This window comes from Corythoichthys intestinalis, chromosome 12 (genome assembly GCF_030265065.1).
Source record: "Corythoichthys intestinalis isolate RoL2023-P3 chromosome 12, ASM3026506v1, whole genome shotgun sequence".
Lineage (NCBI taxonomy): Eukaryota > Metazoa > Chordata > Actinopteri > Syngnathiformes > Syngnathidae > Corythoichthys > Corythoichthys intestinalis.
Window position 1 is genome coordinate 5,909,633 of NC_080406.1, and position 20,209 is coordinate 5,929,841.

A 20,209-nucleotide genomic window follows, 5' to 3' on the forward strand; every position below is an offset into this window, starting at 1 on the left:
TATAAGTCGCATTTTTGGGGGAAGTTTACTTGATAAAATCCAACACATAGAACAGATATGTCATCTTGAAAGGCAATTTAAATTAAAAATACAATAGAGAACAATATACTGAATCAGTGTACAGTATGATAATTAGGGTTGTTCCGATCATGTTTTTTTGCGATATTTCCCGATCGATTGCTTTTTTTTTTTGCTCCCCATTCAATTCCAATCATTCCCGATAATTTTTCCCGATCATATACATTTTGGCAATGCATTAAGAACAAAATGAATAAAACTCGGACAAATATATACATTCAACATACAGTACTTAAGTTCTGTATTTGTTTATTATGACAATAAATCCTCAAGATGGCATTTACATTATTAACATTCTTTCTGTGAGAGGGATCCACGGATAGAAAGACTTGTGACTTTGTATATTGTGACTAAATATTGCCATCGAGTGTATTTGTTGAGCTTTCAGTAAATGATACTGTGGCCATGCCCAAATGCATGATGGGAAGTGGAACCATGACTGTGCAACGTGCTACCAATTGCTATATCTTCTCTGCGTTGGGAAATAACATAAGGTGTTAAGACAATGGTCAATTGCCACCTTACTTCCCCACATTGCTTCCCATGATTTATCTAATCATAGGGAGAAGGATTGCAAGGCTTTAGCCAATTAATAAAAGGCTCCAAAGGCTGCTAAAGTTCACTCTACTCATTTTGCGCTGCTTTTTATCTCTCTATATAGGTAAGACGGCGTCATTACAGATTGAGCGCGACAATGAGTGAGAGAGTCATGCAGCTCATGCATTAATTGCGTTAAATATTTTAACGTGACACATTTTAAAAAACAATAATTGCCGCCGTAATCGGGATAAATTTGATAACCCTACCTTAAGCCTAAACTAAAGACTGGATGAGTGTAACATATTATGTCTGTGACGTTAAATACAATTAGAAAACAATTTAATTAAAATATATACAGTATATATATTAAAAAAAAGGCATGGCCGATATTTTTTTGCCGATTCCGATACTTTGAAAATGACGTGATCGGACCCGACATCTCTAATGATAAATTACATGATGCATGAACCACGAAATGTGAACGTGGCCAGTATGTTAACGTAACATAGCTATTAAGAGTTATTCAGATAACTATAGCATAAAGAACATGCTAACAAGTTTACCAAACTATCAGTGTCACTCCAAAACACCAAAATAACATGTAAAATGTAGGGGTGTAAAACGATTAAAATTTTTAATCGAGTTAATTACAGCTTAAAAATTAATTAATCGTAATTGCGCGTGTAAAACTGGGCGCCCTCCGTAGGTCAAAATATGTACTAAAGATTATAGATTTTTGAATCAATGGCAATAAAATACTACAGGGTTTCCCCGAGGATTTTTTGAAGCTGCGGTGGTGGGCTGCATCGGAGTCAGACCGCCTCACCATGTCGTGCCACGGCAAAATTGCGTCATATCATTGACTTTCTTTTTTTTTTCTTCACATTTTGTTTCCCAAGAAGAACCATAACAAAGATCTATTTGAAATATTTCATTAGCCAGACTAATGTCATAGCTCTCGGCTACGGTACATGTACGTAAAATGCGTAGCTGATTACAGCTACATTACTCTACATAATAATAGCTAGGGCTGTCAAACGATTAAAAATTTTAATCGAGTTAATTACAGCTTAAAAATTCATCATAATTATTCGCAATTCAAACCATCTATAAAATATGCCATATTTTTCTGTAAATTATTGTTGGAACGGAAAGATAAGACACAAGATGGATATATACATTCAACATACAGTACATAAGTACTGCATTTGTTTATTATAACAATAAATCAACAAGATGGCATTACCATTATTAACATTCTGTGAAAGCGATCAATGGATAGAAAGACTTGTAGTTCTTAAAAGATAAATGTAAGTACAAGTTATAGAAATTTAATATTCAAACCCCTCTTAATGTTTTCGTTTTAATAAAATTTGTAAAATTTTCAATCAAAAAATAAACTAGTAGCCCCCAATTGTTGATGACAATAATTACTTACACAATGCTCATGGGTGCTAAAGCCTATAAAATCAGTCGCACCCAAGTGCCAGCAGAGGGCGACAAAATTCCGAAAAAGACAACAAGTACACATTTCACTGTGCTGTCATTTTAATCTGTTTGAGCAGGGCATGTGCGTTAATTGCGTCAAATATTTTAACGTGATTGATTTAAAAAATTACTTACCGCCCGTTAACGCGATAATTTTGACAGCCCTAGTAAAATGATATAATAATGTGTTAATAATTTCACACATAAGTCTCTCCAGAGTATAAGTTGCACCTCCAGCCAAACTATGAAAAAAACTGACTTATAGTTCGAAAAATACGGTAAAATTACTCATGCTTGGTAATGTGGTATCGATAATGTGTGTTTCTTTAGCGTTACAATAGCGCTTGCTAGCTAAAATAATTCCTTTTTAAATCAGTGTTTTTGTCTAAATGGTACTGAATATGAAGATGTGTTCCAATGTTGCTGTGTCTTTCTTCCTAAGTGCTTATTAATATGACATTTCATAGAATTTCAAGTTCCTGTGACACAAAAATGCCTGTTTATTTCATACTACACGCGGTATTTTATGCTCCTGAATGAAATGGACTACTTGGATGTGTGCAGAAGCGATCGATATGTTAATTCAATTTTTTGAATCCCGCGTTACGAAAATGAGAGACTTCCGGCCACAGTCTCAGATTGAAGAAGAAGGCGAATGTGACGTCATCTTCACTATACAACAATACTATTGTATGCAAAAGGACTACGGATCCAGCTGATTTTGTGGATTTTATTTTTGCGTCACGCTAGCTCAATGTGCTGCAGGTTTTTGTTGCTACACCAGGGAGAGTGATGTGAGCCTTTCTGTGTTTAAAAAAATCCTGTTCACCGCAGAGAATGGGCAAAACAAGTATGACAACGGAGCAACCATTGGACGGATGAGGAAGGTAAGTGTTTTATATTATGTCAAATACTGGGATCATGGCACACGTTTAAATAAGAAGGTGGCTTGCATTTTGTGGGTGACAATGCTCCATGTCCATCGAGAAGGCGGGAGTGGCCGCCTCCCTCAGCCTACGACTGGCAGCTTGTCGCACACCATGGTTGCCGGCTGATGAGCGCCCGTACTCAGGCAGCCACGTGCTCTCGTCTGCGGTTCTCAATTGTGTAGAGACTTCCACCCCTTTCGGCCTTCTTTGCGTGCCCGCCGAGAGAGCGCTATACTCGGCTTGGGCACGGGCAGCCACGCGCTCCGACGTCAGCCGGTTTGTCCACCCAAAATACGCCATTTTCGGCGTTCAGGTGGGGAACGACAAGCCAAAACTTGATCGCCACCGGAGGCTGGCCGATCGGTGAAGGCAATCACCCCCGCCGCCATGTGTGAAATGAGTCGGGGTAGTTTTGTGGGATTTTTTTGTTTTCAAAGACGAGGAAGAGCTGTTCGGTTAGGGTTAGCATGTAGCCTAGCCATCACACTCCTCTTTTGTTTACACTCTTTCCTCCGTCTCCAAGTCCCCTCTGGAAAATGACAAGAGCCGGACAAACTCCGGTGGCATAAAATATTGTTCGGGAAGTTTAAAAAGTCGGCAGTTTTGAGCATTATGCAGTAATTTAGCCCTGTCGTACTTATGTTCCATTGAGCACAAGACTGTTATTTGTCATGACCATACAACTTATTCAGCAATCAGGGGAAAATACTTAGAAACTTGAACCAGAATTGCTGAAAAATGCTTCTTCCTCCATTGGGCTGAATTGTAAATCCGGTGAAATCAATACTCCGCTGACATCCAGATGGAGGCGCCAAAGCGCTATAATGACAGGAGGAGCTAAACGGCAGGTTAAAAGACTTATTTTTCGTCATCTGCGCTTTGCCAAATTGTTGTATATTGTCGAATCGTCCCAAATTTTTAAGGGTGTAACGGTACATGTATTTGTATTGAACCGTTTCGGTACGTGGTGCTCGGTTCGGAACGGAGGCGTGCCGAACGAGTTTCTGACGTAATGTAACCCTTACTTTTCGAGGCTGTGAGTCAATCGGATTACAGTTTCTTCGTGTAGATTATATTTACTCCGTCATCTCTACTATAATGAAGACCAACACGGTAGGACAGTATAACCCAGAAACGTCAACGGCGCGACAATGTGACCACCGCGAAAATGCTGTGAAACACGGGTGTTGAAGTCAATCAGCCAATGCACACCAGTCGCAGTGCGGCCGCTTGTTAGACACGTCTTAGAAGCGGCTCAACACGACGCACGCGAAAAGAACGGCAGAGTTTATTATTTGACGCGGCCCTCCTGCGTCAATACTACTACCGGTAGCTAGGATCGGGCAGACCGGAAGTCACTCGTGTAAAAATACGGTGGATCTGGTCGATTTTCAAACTGATATGCAATCGTAAGCCACTTTTTGAGTCCATCAGATCTCTTGAGTGGTAGATCGCGGCACAGTTGACTTGTCTTTGTTGTTTTACTGCTGTCTTCTCTGCTATAATAATAACCAACACGGCCCCGTGTTCAATACAAAACCCTCCTACCACAACAAAACAAGTAGGAACTCATATTCACATAGGAACTAAAGTTATACAATATAACTGAATACTACATCACATTTGTAAAATATAAACACATAATAAAATACATAATCGCCCATTTACTGTAAATAAAATAAATTGAAATGAGGTAAAACACCTGTAATTAAATAATAACAATAATACACAGATCCTGCTTACACAGTTAAATGTATTAATTTCTGTGTGGCGCTTTAACTTGAGAAAATCCACCAATAAAGCTTTTGAAAACCGTTCATAAGAAAAAAAAAAATGATTCATTGAGGCATTTTATTTGTAAAATACATGTTAAAATCTTTGTCATTGGGATTGCTTTTCTCTTTAGCACAGGACTTCTTTTTTCTTCTTTCTTTCAGAAAGAAAGCTGACCAATATGCGGGGTCTGAAAGGCAAATTGTTGTTGGATTATCTTTAAATACCCGCTACTTTTTGAGCTGAATTCTAGCTTTGTATAGGCTAATGTTCCTATTGTTGAAAGCACAAAGGTGTGTAATAAACAACTAGCACATTTATATTTTGCAATTTGTTTTCTCACTGTACCGAAAATGAACCGAACTGTGACTTCAAAACCGAGGCACGTACCGAACCGAGATTTTTGTGTACCGCTACACCCCTACAAATTATGATTTTAATTCCAATGATAATGCTATTTAAGATTTTTTTTTATTGTGTCACAGGCACTTTAAAAGGTAATAACACTTAACCTATACAAAAAAAAAACAAAAAAAAAAGTAAAACTACTCATGCTTGGTTAAATTTAAAGCATTTTGTCTGAAAAAAAAACTGAATTTCCTCCTTAAAATAGGAGCAAAAAACGTCACTGAAAAGCTTTTCTTGACAGGCAACGATGTTTTCGCGAGTGTAACGACAAGAGCCATCGTCCAATTGGCATATTCGTAGTGGTTATGTGGAACAATCAATCTGGTGTGCCAGGTTAGATATAAAAAAGTTATCTAGAATGTCTGTTTGCCCTTTATAATAGTTATCTTTTAGTGTTTGCTCAACCCTTATTACCACAAAACACAGTTCTGTACCTGTACTCATAGCAATAAATCTTAGGATTCTGTCAACATTTGGCAGGCAGCAAGGGATATAAAAAATAATTGACGAGTTGCCTTCCGCAAAGCTGCTCGCTTGTTGGACGCGACACTGCAATGGCAGTTATATGGATTTCGCATGGTCCCCCTCCCCCCACCTGCGTTGCAGAGGAGTGCTTATGTGCTTATGCAGATAGCTTGTGACATAAAACTCTGGTGAATACGCGAGCACAACCCTTGTCTCCGTGCTGCGTCACGCGATAATATTGGACAGTAAATGACAGCGTTAAAGAGATGAAGCTTGGTACTAATGTAAAGAGATTTTACATGGACTGCTGGGAAATATAATTCAGTGGAATTCTTCATACAAGTATGGAGGAATTCCCAGGGAATAACTTCAGACTCACATCTTTGCAGGCTGCTATTTGGTTGATGTGCTCTCCGTCCGTGAAGAGTATGTTCTGTCCATCTGAGTGCTGACCTGCATAGAGGAATAAAACTGTCAATATTCAATATATCACTCGAGCTAGTTTGATCAATCTTTACACAGAGGATTATAAGATCGTTTTCTTACATTAACGAGAGTAGGGGTGTGACAATACAGTGGTATGAAAAAGTATCTGAACCTTTTGGAATTTCTCACATTTCTGCATAAAATCTCCATCAAATGTGATCCGATCTTTGTCAAAATCACACGGATGAAAAAAAAAAATGACTGCTTTTGACGAAAACCACCTGTAACACTGATAAAAGTACAGCTCATGGTTTTTATTAAGAACTGTATTTTAGATGACTGTTGTGAGTTGAAATGTCCACTAGATGGCACTACATGATTAGGCGTTGCACTAAAAGTGGGGGTATGAGCGTTGCATTTTGGGAAATGGAGATGCTATGAATGCTAATGGAGAAACTGCTAATGCTAGCGCGACCAAGACTCAGACTAAAGAGAAACTGGTAATAGTTTAGGGAAAAAAAAAAAAAACTTGTTCAATTTCATGTACGTTTACGTGAAGAAGAGCGCTCACACGCCAGAAGAAGACGGACAGCTACGTAGCTATGAGTGAGTGGGCAAGTTAGCGTGAGAGAAACACGGCTCCGAACCTACGTTCATTGTTTATGCTTTTAAAATAGCTCTACAGAGGCAACGCCTGTGTGTATCATTTTTTCTGTTGTTGTTGTGTGTTTTCCACCCGCGATTGGACACTTAGAGCCAGTTGTGTGGTTGTTTGAACAATGTGCTAATTAGGAGTGAGAACCTCTTGGTACCTCACGATACGATAAGATTTGCGATACAAAGCTCACGATAACGATGATCTGACGATATGGCAATACGATTATTGATACATTGGTCAGGAAATCATTCTAGGATATTCTACAAACAACTAATTAACAGAAAAACAAGCTTCTAGTGTGAATTGGAATGAGTTTATCACTAGCAGACGTCCAATCCATTTGAACTGGGAGGGTGGCAGCGAATGAACGAATGTTCAATCGCTGCGATCCCTCCCACTTCAAACGGATTGAACGTCTATGGCTGCCAGTGGCAGTCATTGCCAGGAAATTAGGTAATTTTGGGCCATTTAAGGTGGAACAGCACCAAACAAAAGTTCCAGCATCATCACATTGTCCAATGCAGATTCTTGACTCTTGACACCGTGTCCAATGCAGATTGTTGACTCTTGACAAGGTGATGATGCTGGAACTTTTGTTTGGTGTCGTTCCAGTGAGATTTACCAATATGATTGCCTGAAGAAGACATCAAAATTTCCTCAGTCCTTGATGATATGGGGCTGCATGTCAGGCAAAGGCACTGGGGGGATGGCTGTGGTTAAATCTTCAATAAATGCACAAGTTTACATAGAAATTTTAGACAGCTTTCTTATCCCTTCATTTGAAAATATGTCATTTTCCAAGATGACAATGCAATGTCTGAGTGAGTGCTCATTCGAGACTGGTGATTGCATACTTTTTGCTAGGGGTTGTATTATGGTGAAGATTTTGATTTTAAAAAAAGGAACCAACAAGTTGTTTTCTTTTCTTTTTTCTTTTTTTAAGACACCTTTTTAAAACGATATCTCGATTCTTGGCAGGAGCATATCCATAACCTTTTAGTATACAAAGTATCACGATGTATCACGATATATCCCCATTTCGATATTTTGTCACACCCCTAGTGCTAATGCTAGCGAACGCATGGTAACCGTTTATGTCATTGCAGTAATAGCACCTAATTATCTGCGATTGGCTGGCAACCAGTTCAGGGTGTCCCCTGCCTACTGCCCGTAGTTTGCTGGGATAGGCTCCAGCACCTCCGCGACCCTCGTGAGGAAAAAGCGGCATGGAAAATGAATGAATGAATAGCACCTAATTATCATTTATTTACGTTGATGCGAACCTGCATGGTATCAAGGACCAAATTGATTCAGCAAATTATACGGACCTCCAGCATCGTCATTTCAGAGTTCGCTGTTTAGCCAGGACCGAGCCGTAGTGTCCTGGTGAGGACAGCATATTCGCATTTCGTTGTTCATGCACTGTACACTTATTCAGCATGTTTTTCTCTATTGTATTTTTATATTAAATTGCCTTTCAAGATGACACATCTGTTCTAGGTGTTGGATTTTATCAAGTAAATTTTTCCCAAAAATGCGACTTATACTCTGGTACTTCTATGTTTTTTTTCTAGGACTGTCAAAATTATCGCGTTAACGTGCGGTAATTAATTTTTTAAATTAATCACGTTAAAATATTTGACGCAATTAACGCACATGTCCCGCTCAGACAGTATTCTGCCTTTGGTAAGTTTTAGAGCAAGGCTTTTTGTGCTAACAGCTAACTCTTGTGGTCGCTTTGCGACATGGTTTATTGTTGTCTTGCCAGTTCAATATGGCTGCAGGACGTCTCGGGCTGACGCCTACGTTGTAATGTTGTGCTTATATGATCCTTGGACAAGATTTGTCCGTAAGTATGGTTGTTGTAAATAATGCACATATTATGTTAGTAAGCGAAATGTTATATTTTTTGTACGAGACGCTTTTTGTTTATGTTTTGTGAACCTGTATAGCGTGCTAAGCTAACATTGTTGCTAATGCAATGCTTGTGTACTTTTTTTTTTGTAGTTTTACGACGGTCTAAAGAGGACAATGGTTTGAGGCCATTTTATTAATAAATCAGATGAAAAAGAAAGCAGTCTGATTATTATGGTATCGTTCACTAGCTTTCTAGCTTTGGAAAAAGTAGACGCTTCGGAGTGAGGACAGCATAGACAGATTTAAATGACAGTAGAGTGAAATGTCCACTACGGTCCTTATGTACCGTACGTTGAATGTATATATCCATCTTGTGTCTTATCTTTCCATTCCAACAAATTATTTTACAGAATATATATATAATTTAAAGAAAAATATGGCATATTTTATAAATGGTTTGAATTGTGATTAATTGCGATTAATTACGATTAATTAATTTTTAAGCTGTAATTAACTCGATTAAAAATTTTAATCGTTTGACAGCCCTATTTTTTTCTCTTCGTTGGGCATTTTATGGCTAGTGCGATTTATACTCAGGTGCGACTTGAAGTCCGAAAAATACGGTAATTAAAATACGGTAATCGAATTACTCGAGTTAATTGATTAATCGTTGCAGCACTAGTAAATACCCCAAAAGGAAAAGTAAATCACTGAAAATCAACAGGGAATGACGTGAAAGGCCCAAAATGAACTCATTGCCAGGCATTGTCACTAACAGCCAGACGTCCAATCCGTTTGAAGTGGGAGGGATGGTCCCTCCCACTTCAAACGGATTGGACGTCTACTTGTGATAAACTCACAGCAGAAGGATACAAATAGCTTGTTTTTCTATTTATTAGTTGTTTTGTTGAATATCCTAGAATGATTTCCTGACCCGTGTATCAATAATTGCTTTATTGCCATATCTTGAGATCATCATCAGTTAATTATGATGTCTGTACCTGGCATGGTGACAGCCCCCTCAGGCTCCAGTGTCTCGGGACTGATCTTGATGGCTGACATACTGTGGTTACCTGTGTCTCTGTATAGCAAGTATCCCTAAAGCGGAGAGACAAACACGCTGCTCATCGCTACTTACAAAACAATCATCTACTTAGGCTTATATTTTAAAGCTGGTGAGATGAAAACATTGTGCAGTGCAATATGCAGCTGTTGAGCTGAGATTACCTGTGCAAAGCCCAGCCACGATCTCTTCTCTGTCCGATTCCTAATGCGGGATGTGGAGTTGTAAACATGACCCTGGGGAGGACGCAACATGTGAGCCAAAAAATGCGCACAAACTACCCAGCATATCTTTCATGACGATTCTTTGGACACGATATGTGGCGATAATATATAGTCCGGTGTTCTGTCAAAATGTCCTCCCCCCTGCGAAACCGATTTCCAAAACACCGGAAGAACGCAGACATAGCCGACGGCAACAAAACGAAAACAACACAAGAATAGGTTAAAAGGACGCTCACTACGCTAAAGTTAATGCTAATGCTATGCTAATGCTACAAGTTACATTTCGTAAGTGACGATCATTCAGCACAGACCTTTAAAGGCTAAATCGACATTGACAAGATAAGAAAACAAATCTTATCATGAGTTTCAAAACAAGCAAGTCTGGAATGCAGCCTAGCTTAACTCTTTACACTCCGATGTGTAAAATTGGGGACGCCGGCGTCCCCTAGATTTCTGTGGGCCATAATGTTTGTTGTACTCGTCAATTTAAAGACGTCATTTTTGGCCGGAATAATGAGGCTCTGTCATTCAACACCAGATGGCAGCAGTGTCGCATGGTACAGTGGGGCAAATAAGTACTAATTGTGCAAGTTCTCCTACTTGAAAAGATTAGAGAGGCCTGTAATTGTCAACATGGGTAAACCTCAACCATGTGAGACAGAATGTGGAAAAAAAAACAAACTGAAAATCACATTGTTTAATTTTTAAATAATTTATTACCAAATTAAGAGTGTAAAATAAGTATTTGGTCACCTACAAACAAGATTTCTGGATGTCAAAGAGGTCTAACTTCTTCTAACGAGGTATAACGAGGCTCCACTCGTTACCTGTAGGCCAGTCCAAGACCTTGAAACGCTTCTTACAAAGCCACTTCTTTGTTGCCCGGGCTGTGTGTTTGGGATCATTGTCATGCTGAAGGACCCAGCCACGTCTCATCTTCAATGCCCTTGCTGATGGAAGGAGATTTTCACTCAAAATTTCTCGATACATGGCCCCATTCATTCTTTCCTTTACACACGTCATAGAAAAACAGTCCCAAAGCATGTTTCCACCCCTCTGCTTCACAGTGGGTATGGTGTTCTGCAGATGCAATTCAGTATTCTTTCTCCTCCAAACACGAGAACCTGTGTTTCTACCAAAAAGTTCTATTTTGGTTTCATCTGACCATAACGCATTCTCCCAGTTCTCTTCTGGATCATCCAAATGCTCTCTAGCGAACCGCAGACGGGCCTGGACGTGTACTGGCTTCAGCAGGGGGACACGTCTGGCAGTGCAGGATTTGAGTCCCTGGCAGCGCATTGTGTTACTGATAGTAGCCTTTGTTACTGTGGTCCCAGCTCTCTGTAGGTCATTCACTAGGTCCCCCCGTGTGGTTCTGGGATTTTCGCTCACCGTTCTTGTTATCATTTTGACGCCACGGGGTGAGATCTTGCATGGAGCCCCAGAACGAGGGAGATTATCAGTGGTCTTGTATGTCTTCCGTTTTCTAATAAGTTGATTTCTTTGATTTCTTTACACCAAGCGTTTTACCTTTTGCAGATTCAGTCTTCCCAGCCTGGTGCAGGTCTACAATTTTGTCTCTGGTGTTCTTTGACAGCTCTTTGGTCTTGGCCATAGTGGAATTTGGAGTGTGACTGACTGAGTTTGTGGACAGGTGTCTTTTATACCGATAATGAGTTACAACAGGTGCCATTAATACAGGGAAGGAGTGGAGCCTCGTTAGACCTCGTTAGAAGAAGTTAGACCTCTTTGACAGCCAGAAATCTTGCCTGTTTGTAGGTGACCAAATACTTATTTTCCACTCTAATTTGGAAATAAATTCTTTAAAAATCAAACAATGTGATTTTCTTTTTTTTTTTTCCACATTCTGTCTCTCATGGTTGAGGTTTACCCATGTTGACAATTCCAGGCCTCTCTAATCTTTTCAAGTAGGAGAACTTGCACAATTGGTGGTTGACTAAATACTTATTTGCCTCCCTGTAACTAAATGAGTTTTCCTGAGCTGACTCAAAGTTAGTGAGTTGAAGATCGCGTCAGTGGCCATCTTGCATCCACGATGTTTCATATCATGTCTCTGTTTTAACAATGATTTTTTCCCCTCACATTTACATCGACAAAATGGCATGACAACGACAAGTCAGGGGTAGAAGAGGTGTAGAACACCGGGGGAAGAGCATCCAGTCCTAAGGCGAGTAGAAGCAATGAATTGTGCCAAGTTTGAAGATGAGTCCCCAGAAAGACAAAACATGGAGGAGGAAGACGATTTGATCAACAGTGGCATTGATCCTCTCCAAGACGGTAATAAAATGAAAAAATATAGTCATTTATTATGAACAGATTCCTCCCAAATGGAAAAGATGAAGTTTCATTTCATTGAAATGTATAGAAAATGTTACTTTTCACATTACATGACAATAATGTCCATTGTTTAAAAAATTTGGGTCAAAAAGTGCAATTTTTGAAACTTAAATTACTCCGTAATGTCCACCGAGAAGGCGGGGGTGGCTGCCTCCCTCGGCTGACGACTGGCGGATTGTCGCGCACCATGGTCGACGGCCGATGAAGGCGGGAGCACCCGTCCATTGGCAGCTACGCGCTCTCATCTCCGGTTCTCAATTGTGTCGAGACTTCCACCCCCCTCGGTCCTCTTCGCGTGCCCGCTTTGAGAACACTATACTCGGCTTGGTCTCGGGAAGCCACGCGCTCTGACGTCGGCCGGTTTGTCCACTGAGAATGTGCCATTTTCGGTTGTGACGAGCCGAAACTTGCTCGCCAGCAGCGGCTGGCCGATCGGTGAAGGCAATCACTCCCGCCGCCGTGTATGACATAAGTCGGGGTAGTTTTGTGTGATTTTTCATGTTCGAAAGGCAAGGAAGAGCCTCAGAAGAGCCGCTCGGTTCAGGTTAGCATGTAGCCTAGCTCTCACGCCTCCTGTTTTGTTTACGCTCTTTCCACCATCTCCAAGTCCGAAAGGGAAATGACAAAAGCCGCCGGGCTAATCCAGGTGGCATAAAATACCATTCGGGAGGTTAAAAAAGTCGGCAGTTTCGACCATAATGCAGTAATTTAGCCCTGCCATACTGAATAAATGCATTTGTAATATTTCATATTATTTGTCATGACTAGAGATGTCCCGATTGATCGGGATGCAGATCAATCGGGTCCGATAACATCATTTTCAGAGTATCGGAATCGGCAAAAAAAATATCGGACATGCATTTTTTTAAATTAAATCGTTTTCTAATTGTATTTAACGTTACAGACATAATATGTTACACTCATCCAGAGTCTTTAGTTTAGGCTTAAGCTAGGGTATCAAATTTATCCCGATAACGGCGGTAATTAATTTTTTAAAAAATGTATCACGTTAAAATATTTAATGCAATTAATGCATGCGCTGCACGACCCACTCACGCATTGTCGCGCACAATCTGTAATGGCACCGTTTTACCTATATAGAGAGCTAAAAGGCAGCGTTAAATGAGTAGAGTGAATTTTGGGAGCCTTTGGAGCCTTTTTTTAATTGGCTAAAGCCTTAAAATCCCTCTCCCTACCATTAGAAATATCGTGGGAAGCAATGTGGGGGAGCAAGGTAGCAATGGATCTTTTTCTTAACACCCTATGTTATTTCCCAACGCAGAGAAGATATATCAATTGGTAGCACTACGCACAGTCATGGTTGCTAAAGGCATGTGACATCCACCCATCATGCATTTGGGCATGGCCACAGTATCGTTTACTGAAAGCTCAACAAATACACTAGATGGCAATATTTAGTCACAATATACAAAGTCACAAGTCTTTTTGTCCGTGGATCCCTCTCACAGAAAGAATGTTAATACTGTAAATGCCATCTTGAGGATTTATTGTCATAATAAACAAATACAGTACTTATGTACTGTATGTTGAATGTATATACCCGTCCGAGTTTTATTCATTTTTTTCTTAATGCATTGCCAAAATGTATATGATTGGGAAAAATTATCGGGAATGATTGGAATTGAATCGGTAGCAAAAAAAAGCAATCGGATCGGGAAATATCGGGATCGGCAGATACTCAAACTAAAACGATCGGGATCGGATCGGGAGCAAAAAAACATGATCGGAACAACCCTAGTCATGACCATACAATTTGCCAAACTACTCGCCAAATTGTTGTATATCGTTGAATCGTCTCAACTTATGATTTTAATTCCAATAATCATGCTATTTAGGTTTTTGTCATGTCATATGCACTTTAAAGGCTAAAGCAACATGGCATCTTCTCTCTTGCCAAGATATGAAAATAAATCTTACCGTTTGTTTCAAAACAAGCAAGCCTGGAACGCAGCCTAGCTTAAAAGACATTCTAAACACAGTGAGGGTGGGGACGCGAGTAACATGACCTAAACACTGCTACGACGCAAGCTGACTAGCGTATCGTGAATATACGACGGCGAACTTTCGTCTCGTTGTCGTCTCTTCAGCCAAAAACTGGCATTGGTCTCGTTATGTTTTCGTCTCCCAAGACACATTTTCATCCTGTTATCGTCATGAAAAAAAATTACAGATGAAATATTTTTGCTATCATTGACAAAAATAACAATGGCGTCACATACCCTGACTGTGCCGCTGTACCCCGAGCCAACTTTGTACAGTCCGTCCTTGCAGAGCAAGTAGAGGAAGGAACCGTCCGTCTGCAGGAGGCAGCGTTCGTCTTCGTCGATGGTCACGCCTTTCAGCACCCATTTGTTCATCAAGGCGGCTCGTTTGATGCCATTCCCAAACCAGTCCTGGATCTGAATCTTTCCTACCAAAACTGCCTGGACGCTCCTCTGCAAGGCGTTCAATATGGTGGGCACCTAAGGGAATTACATGTGTGATTGGGGTGTGACAAAATATCGAAATGGTGATATATCGTGATACTTTGTATCCCAAAAGGTTATCGATATGCTCCTGCCAAGAATCGAGATATCATTTTAAAAAGGCGTAAATGTCTAAAAAAATTTCAAAAAAGGAACCAACAAATTGCTACCAAAATCTTCCACTATAATAGTGTCTCAGGTAACTCTACGGCTGCCATTGACGGTGCTCGACGCCCAATCCATTTCGACTGGGAACGTTTGTTCATTCGAAATAGGGCTATCGATTATTTTAGTAGTCAATTAATCGATGAACTATTTAGTTCGAATAATCGAGTAATCGGATAAGTAACATAAAAAATTAAAATACCTGCGCCGAGCCACAAACAGTATAAAAATATAAATGAGGATCTAGAACAATTGGCTAACTTACGTAGCAAAAGTCCGCTAGCTTAAATGCTATAAAATGCTAACGCTTTTTTTACAATGCTCTTAACAAATGGCTCAGACACATATTCCCACAAACAATGGCTAAGTATTAGGGCTGCCAAACGATTACAATCTTTAATCGAGTTAATTACAGCTTAAAAATTAATTTATCGTAATTAATCGCAATTCAAACCATCTATAAAATATGCCATATTTTTCTGTAAATTATTGTTGGAATGGAAAGATAAGACACAAGATGGATATATACATTCAACATACTGTACATAAGTACTGTATTTGTTTATTATAACAATAAATCAACAAGATGGCATTAACATAAACATTCTGTTAAAGCAATCCATGGATAGAAAGACGTAGTACTTCAAAGAAAAATGTTAGTACAAGTTATAGAAATTTTATATTAAAACCCCTCTTAATGTTTTCGTTTTAATAAAATTTGTAAAATCTTTAATCAAAAAATATACTAGTAGCTCGCCATTGTTGATGTATATAATTACTAGGGCTGTAAAAATTATCGCGTTAACGGGCGGTAATTAATTTTTTTAATTAATCACGTTAAAATATTTGACGCAATTAACGCACGTGCCCCGCTCAGACAGATTGAAATGACAGTACAGTGAATGCCCACTTGTTAATTGTGTTTTATGGAGTTTTAACGCCCTCTGCTGGCGCTTAGGTGCGACTGATTTTATAAGCTTCAGCACCCATGAGCATTGTGTAAGTAATTATTGACATCAACAATGGCGGGCTACTAGTTTATTTTTTGATTGAAAATTTTACAGATTTTATTAAAACGAAAACATTAAGAGGGGTTTTAATATAAAATATCTATAACTTGTACTAACATTTATCTTTTAAGAACTACAAGTCATTCTATCCATGGATCACTTTAACAGAATGTTAATAATATTAATGCCATCTTGTTGATTTATTGTTATAATAAACAAATACAGTCCTTATGTACCGTATGTTGAATGTATATATCCATCTTGTGTCTTATCTTTCCATTCCAACAATTTTTTTCACAGAATATATATATAATTTACAGAAAAATATGGCATATTTTATAGATGGTTTGAATTGGGATTAATTGCGATTAATTACGATTAATTAATTTTTAAGCTGTAATTAACTCGATTAAAAACTTTAATCGTTTGACAGCTCTAATAATTACACAATTCTCATGATGCTTAAATCCATAAAATCAGTCGCACCAAAGCGCCAGCAGAGGAAAACAAAAAACACAAGTAACAAGTGGCCATTACACTGTACTGTCATTTTAATCTGTTTGAACGGGGCGTGTGCGTTAATTGCGTCAAATATATTAACGTGATTAATTTAAAAAATTAATTACCGCCCGTTAACGTGATCATTTTGACAGCCCGACTAAATATACCTTTAAACTAAATTAGGAATGCATTCAAAAAAATCATTAGCTCAAACAAACGCTTATGTTGGTCTTAACAGGAAGCAGATAGATTCAGCCATGTGAAATGAGGTAGACTAGAGGGCTGTGTAGCCACCCAAATCAATACAGATAAATGCAAACACTTTCAAAACAAACCACTACAAAGCCACTTTAATTCAACGAATATTCGAAGCAGCAAAATTCAATTTGAATCTTTTTTTTTCTAATCGAATACTCGAGTTAATCGATTAATCGTTGCAGCACTAATTCGAAACCAGAGCATTTGCAGTCATTCTGTCCGATTTTCAGGGCATTAACAGGTCACTTGCTGTTCATTTACAGATCATTTCCTGTTGAGTTTGAGTCACTGCTTATTCATTTGGGTGATTCCCAGGTCACTTCCTGTTCTGTAACTCAAAATAAACAGGAAGTCACCCATAAAATACCCCAAAATAAACAGGAAGTGACTGAAAATCAACTTGCAAATGACCTTAAATAGCCCAAAATGACCTCATTGCTTGGCATTGGCTGCCACTGACGGCCATAGACGTTCAATCCGTTTGAAGTGGGAGGGATGGCAGCGAATGAACGAATGTTCATTCGCTGCCACCCTCCCAGTTCAAATGGATTGGACGTCTACTAGTGATAAACTCATTCAAATTCACACCAGAAGCTGGTTTTCCGTTTATTACTTGTTTGTAGAATATCCTAGAATGATTTCCTGACTTATGTATCGATAATCGTTGGATCGCCATATCGTCAAATCATCGTTATCGTGAGCTTTGTATCGCAAATCGTATCGTATCGTGAGGTACCAAGAGGTTCCCACTCCTATATGTGAGTAAAACTTATTCAATGCATTGCACCGGCCCTTTAGTGGCATTACGGCGAGTCATTAAATGCAAATGATGCTCCCGACACTGCTGATGACACGTTTAAATAGCATTATGATCCGCGGTGTGAGTTTTCACTCGTTTCATTGAGCTCGACATCACATTACCCAAGCGGCTATATCACACACAATAAACGCCATGGGCGCCGAGGCACACACTTCCCGCCAGCCTGCTTCGGTGATGACTCACAGTCTCGTCAAGGCTATAAAGTCAGGAGCCCAGGAGGGAAAAACGCTGCTTGTAATCTGTGGGCCGCAAATTGGCACTATTTTACGGACGCTCGCATTCTATCTTGATTGTTCTAAAAATTCTCATTTTTTCATTGACGTCATCAGACTTCAGGATTGTGAACTACTGCTTCAACCTCAACCATAAGAGACGTAATGTGTATTTGGTCACCTACAAACAAGCAACATTTCTGGCTGTCAAAGAGGTCTAACTTCTTCTAACGAGGTCTAATGAGGCTCCACTCATTACCTGTATTAATGGCACCTGTTTTAACTCATTATCGGTATAAAAGACACCTGTCCACAACCTCTATCAGTCACACTCCAAACACCACTATGGCCAAGACCAGAGAGCTGTCGAAGGACACCAGAGACAAAATTGTAGACCTACACCAGGCTGGGAAGACTGAATCTGCAGTAGGGAAAATGCTTGGTGTAAAGAAATCAACTGTGGGAGCAATTATTAGAAAATGGAACACATACAAGACTTGATCTGGGACTCCATGCAAGATCTCACCCCGTGACATCAAAATGATAACAAGAACGGTGAGCAAAAATCCCTGAATCACATAGTGAATGACCTACAGAGAGCTGGGACCAGAGTAACAAAGGCTACTATCAGTAACACAATGGACTCAAATCCTGCACTGCCAGAAGTGTCCCCCTTCTGAAGCCATTACACGTCCGGGCCCGTCTGCGGTTCACTAGAGAGCATTTGGATGATCCAGAAAAGGACTGGGAGAATGTGTTATGGTCAGATGAAACCAAAATAGAACTTTTTGGTAGAAACACAGGTTCTCGTTTGAAGGAGAAAGAATACTGAATTGCTTCCGAAGAACACCATACCAACTGTGAAGCATTGGGGTGGAAGTATCATGCTTTGGGGCTGTTTTTTTCTGCAAAAGGACCAGGACGACTGATCTGTTTAAAGGAAAGAATGAATGAGGCCATGTATCGAGAGATTTGGAGTGAAAATCTCCTTCCATCAGCAAGGGCATTGAAGGGGGTCTGGGTCTTTCAGCTTGACAATGATCCCAAACAGCCAGGGCAAAAAAGGAGTGGCTTCCTAAGAAGCATTTAAAGGTCCTGGAGTGGCCTAGCCAGTCTCTAGATCTCAACCCCATAGAAAATCTGTGGAGGGAGTTGAAAGTCCGTGTAGCCCAACGACAGCCCCAAAACATTACTGCTCTAGAGGAGATCTGCATGGAGGAATGGGCCAAAATACCAGCAACAGTGCGTGAAAAGCTTGTGAAGAGTTACAGAAAACGTTTGGCCTCCGTTATTGCCAACAAAGGGTACATAACAAAGTATTGAGATGAACTTTTGGTATTGACCAAATACTTATTTTCCACAATGACTTGCAAATAAATTCTTTAAAAATCAAACAATGTGATTTTCTGTTTTTTTTCCACATTCTGTCTCTCATGGTTGAGGTTTACCCATGTTGACAATTACAGGCCTCTCTAATATTTTCAAGTGGGAGAACTTGCACAATTAGTGGTTGACTAAATACTTATTTGCCCCACTGGACATAAAGTTCTGCATACTACTGTTGTTTAAGGCTGCAGCTTTCGATTATTTAAATCATCGATTAATCCAAGGGCTTAGGTTTGCATCGGGACGGTAGGGTCAAAACACTACCAACTTTTCAGGATGCTCAAATTGTCCCCACCAACTTTTAAGCAACCTTATTTAAGTGACATAATGACTTCAGTTATATGTCATTTAGATTGTTGTAATTGACCCCGCTATTATTAAGTGAATTATTTTCATTATGTTCAGACTGACATGTACCTCTTTTCACTTGCTGAATGTGCCGGTCCATTTTTTCCCTACGAAACGCTTATTTGATTGGCTGATGACTTGACCCCCCCACCCCACCCCCAACAAACAGACACACACACACACACACACACACACACATTATATTTCAGGGATATTAGAAGATATTTTTCAGTCAGTAGAAGCCACTGTAAAAAATGAAAAAAAGACATCAATGTTGTGGAAGTGGGGAACACACCACTAATTTTGCTACTGAAAGTCTGACCTGCATCAGAGTTAGCATAACATTAAACTGTTTGAACTTGCTAACCTGCAAAACTCGAGTAGGAAGCTGCTTAGAGAGAAGGGTCCTCCTGTATGTGTTTTCTACTGTTAACTTTAACTGTGAGAAATGTAGTGAAACGAGGTCTACCCCCTTCTCCCCAATTTTACTTTTTATCTTAATTATGTGGTCTTAAAGCAGCCCACAGTAGCTTTCATTTTTTTTGTTGAGTTTGGCTGTGCTTATGGACAAAGGCACTAACTAGTGTTTTACCTGAAGGACAGCTCCATTTTATTTATTTTTGTTATTCCCTGACAAAGAAGTTTTTTCAGTTTTATTTAATTTCTTCATTTAGACAATGTTGAGTGGTCTTAAGACAAATGTTTATTTTAGAGATGTCCCGATCGATCGGGATGCCGATCAATCGGGTCCGATCA

General features: G+C 39.6%; 1 protein-coding gene across 17 annotated transcripts in view; it reads right to left on the reverse strand.

Moving 5' to 3' along the window:
- mycbp2 (MYC binding protein 2) overlaps positions 1 to 20,209 on the reverse strand; it is a 203,001-nt gene that overhangs the window by 146,449 nt on the left and 36,343 nt on the right. For all 17 annotated transcript variants that reach the window (XM_057853359.1, XM_057853360.1, XM_057853350.1 and 14 more), the window contains exons 6-9: positions 14,508 to 14,750; positions 9,850 to 9,921; positions 9,624 to 9,720; positions 6,061 to 6,134 (exon numbers count right to left, since the gene is read on the reverse strand). In XM_057853359.1, the coding sequence (XP_057709342.1) occupies positions 6,061 to 6,134; positions 9,624 to 9,720; positions 9,850 to 9,921; positions 14,508 to 14,750 (486 nt within the window). The remainder of the gene's footprint in view (positions 1 to 6,060; positions 6,135 to 9,623; positions 9,721 to 9,849; positions 9,922 to 14,507; positions 14,751 to 20,209) is intronic.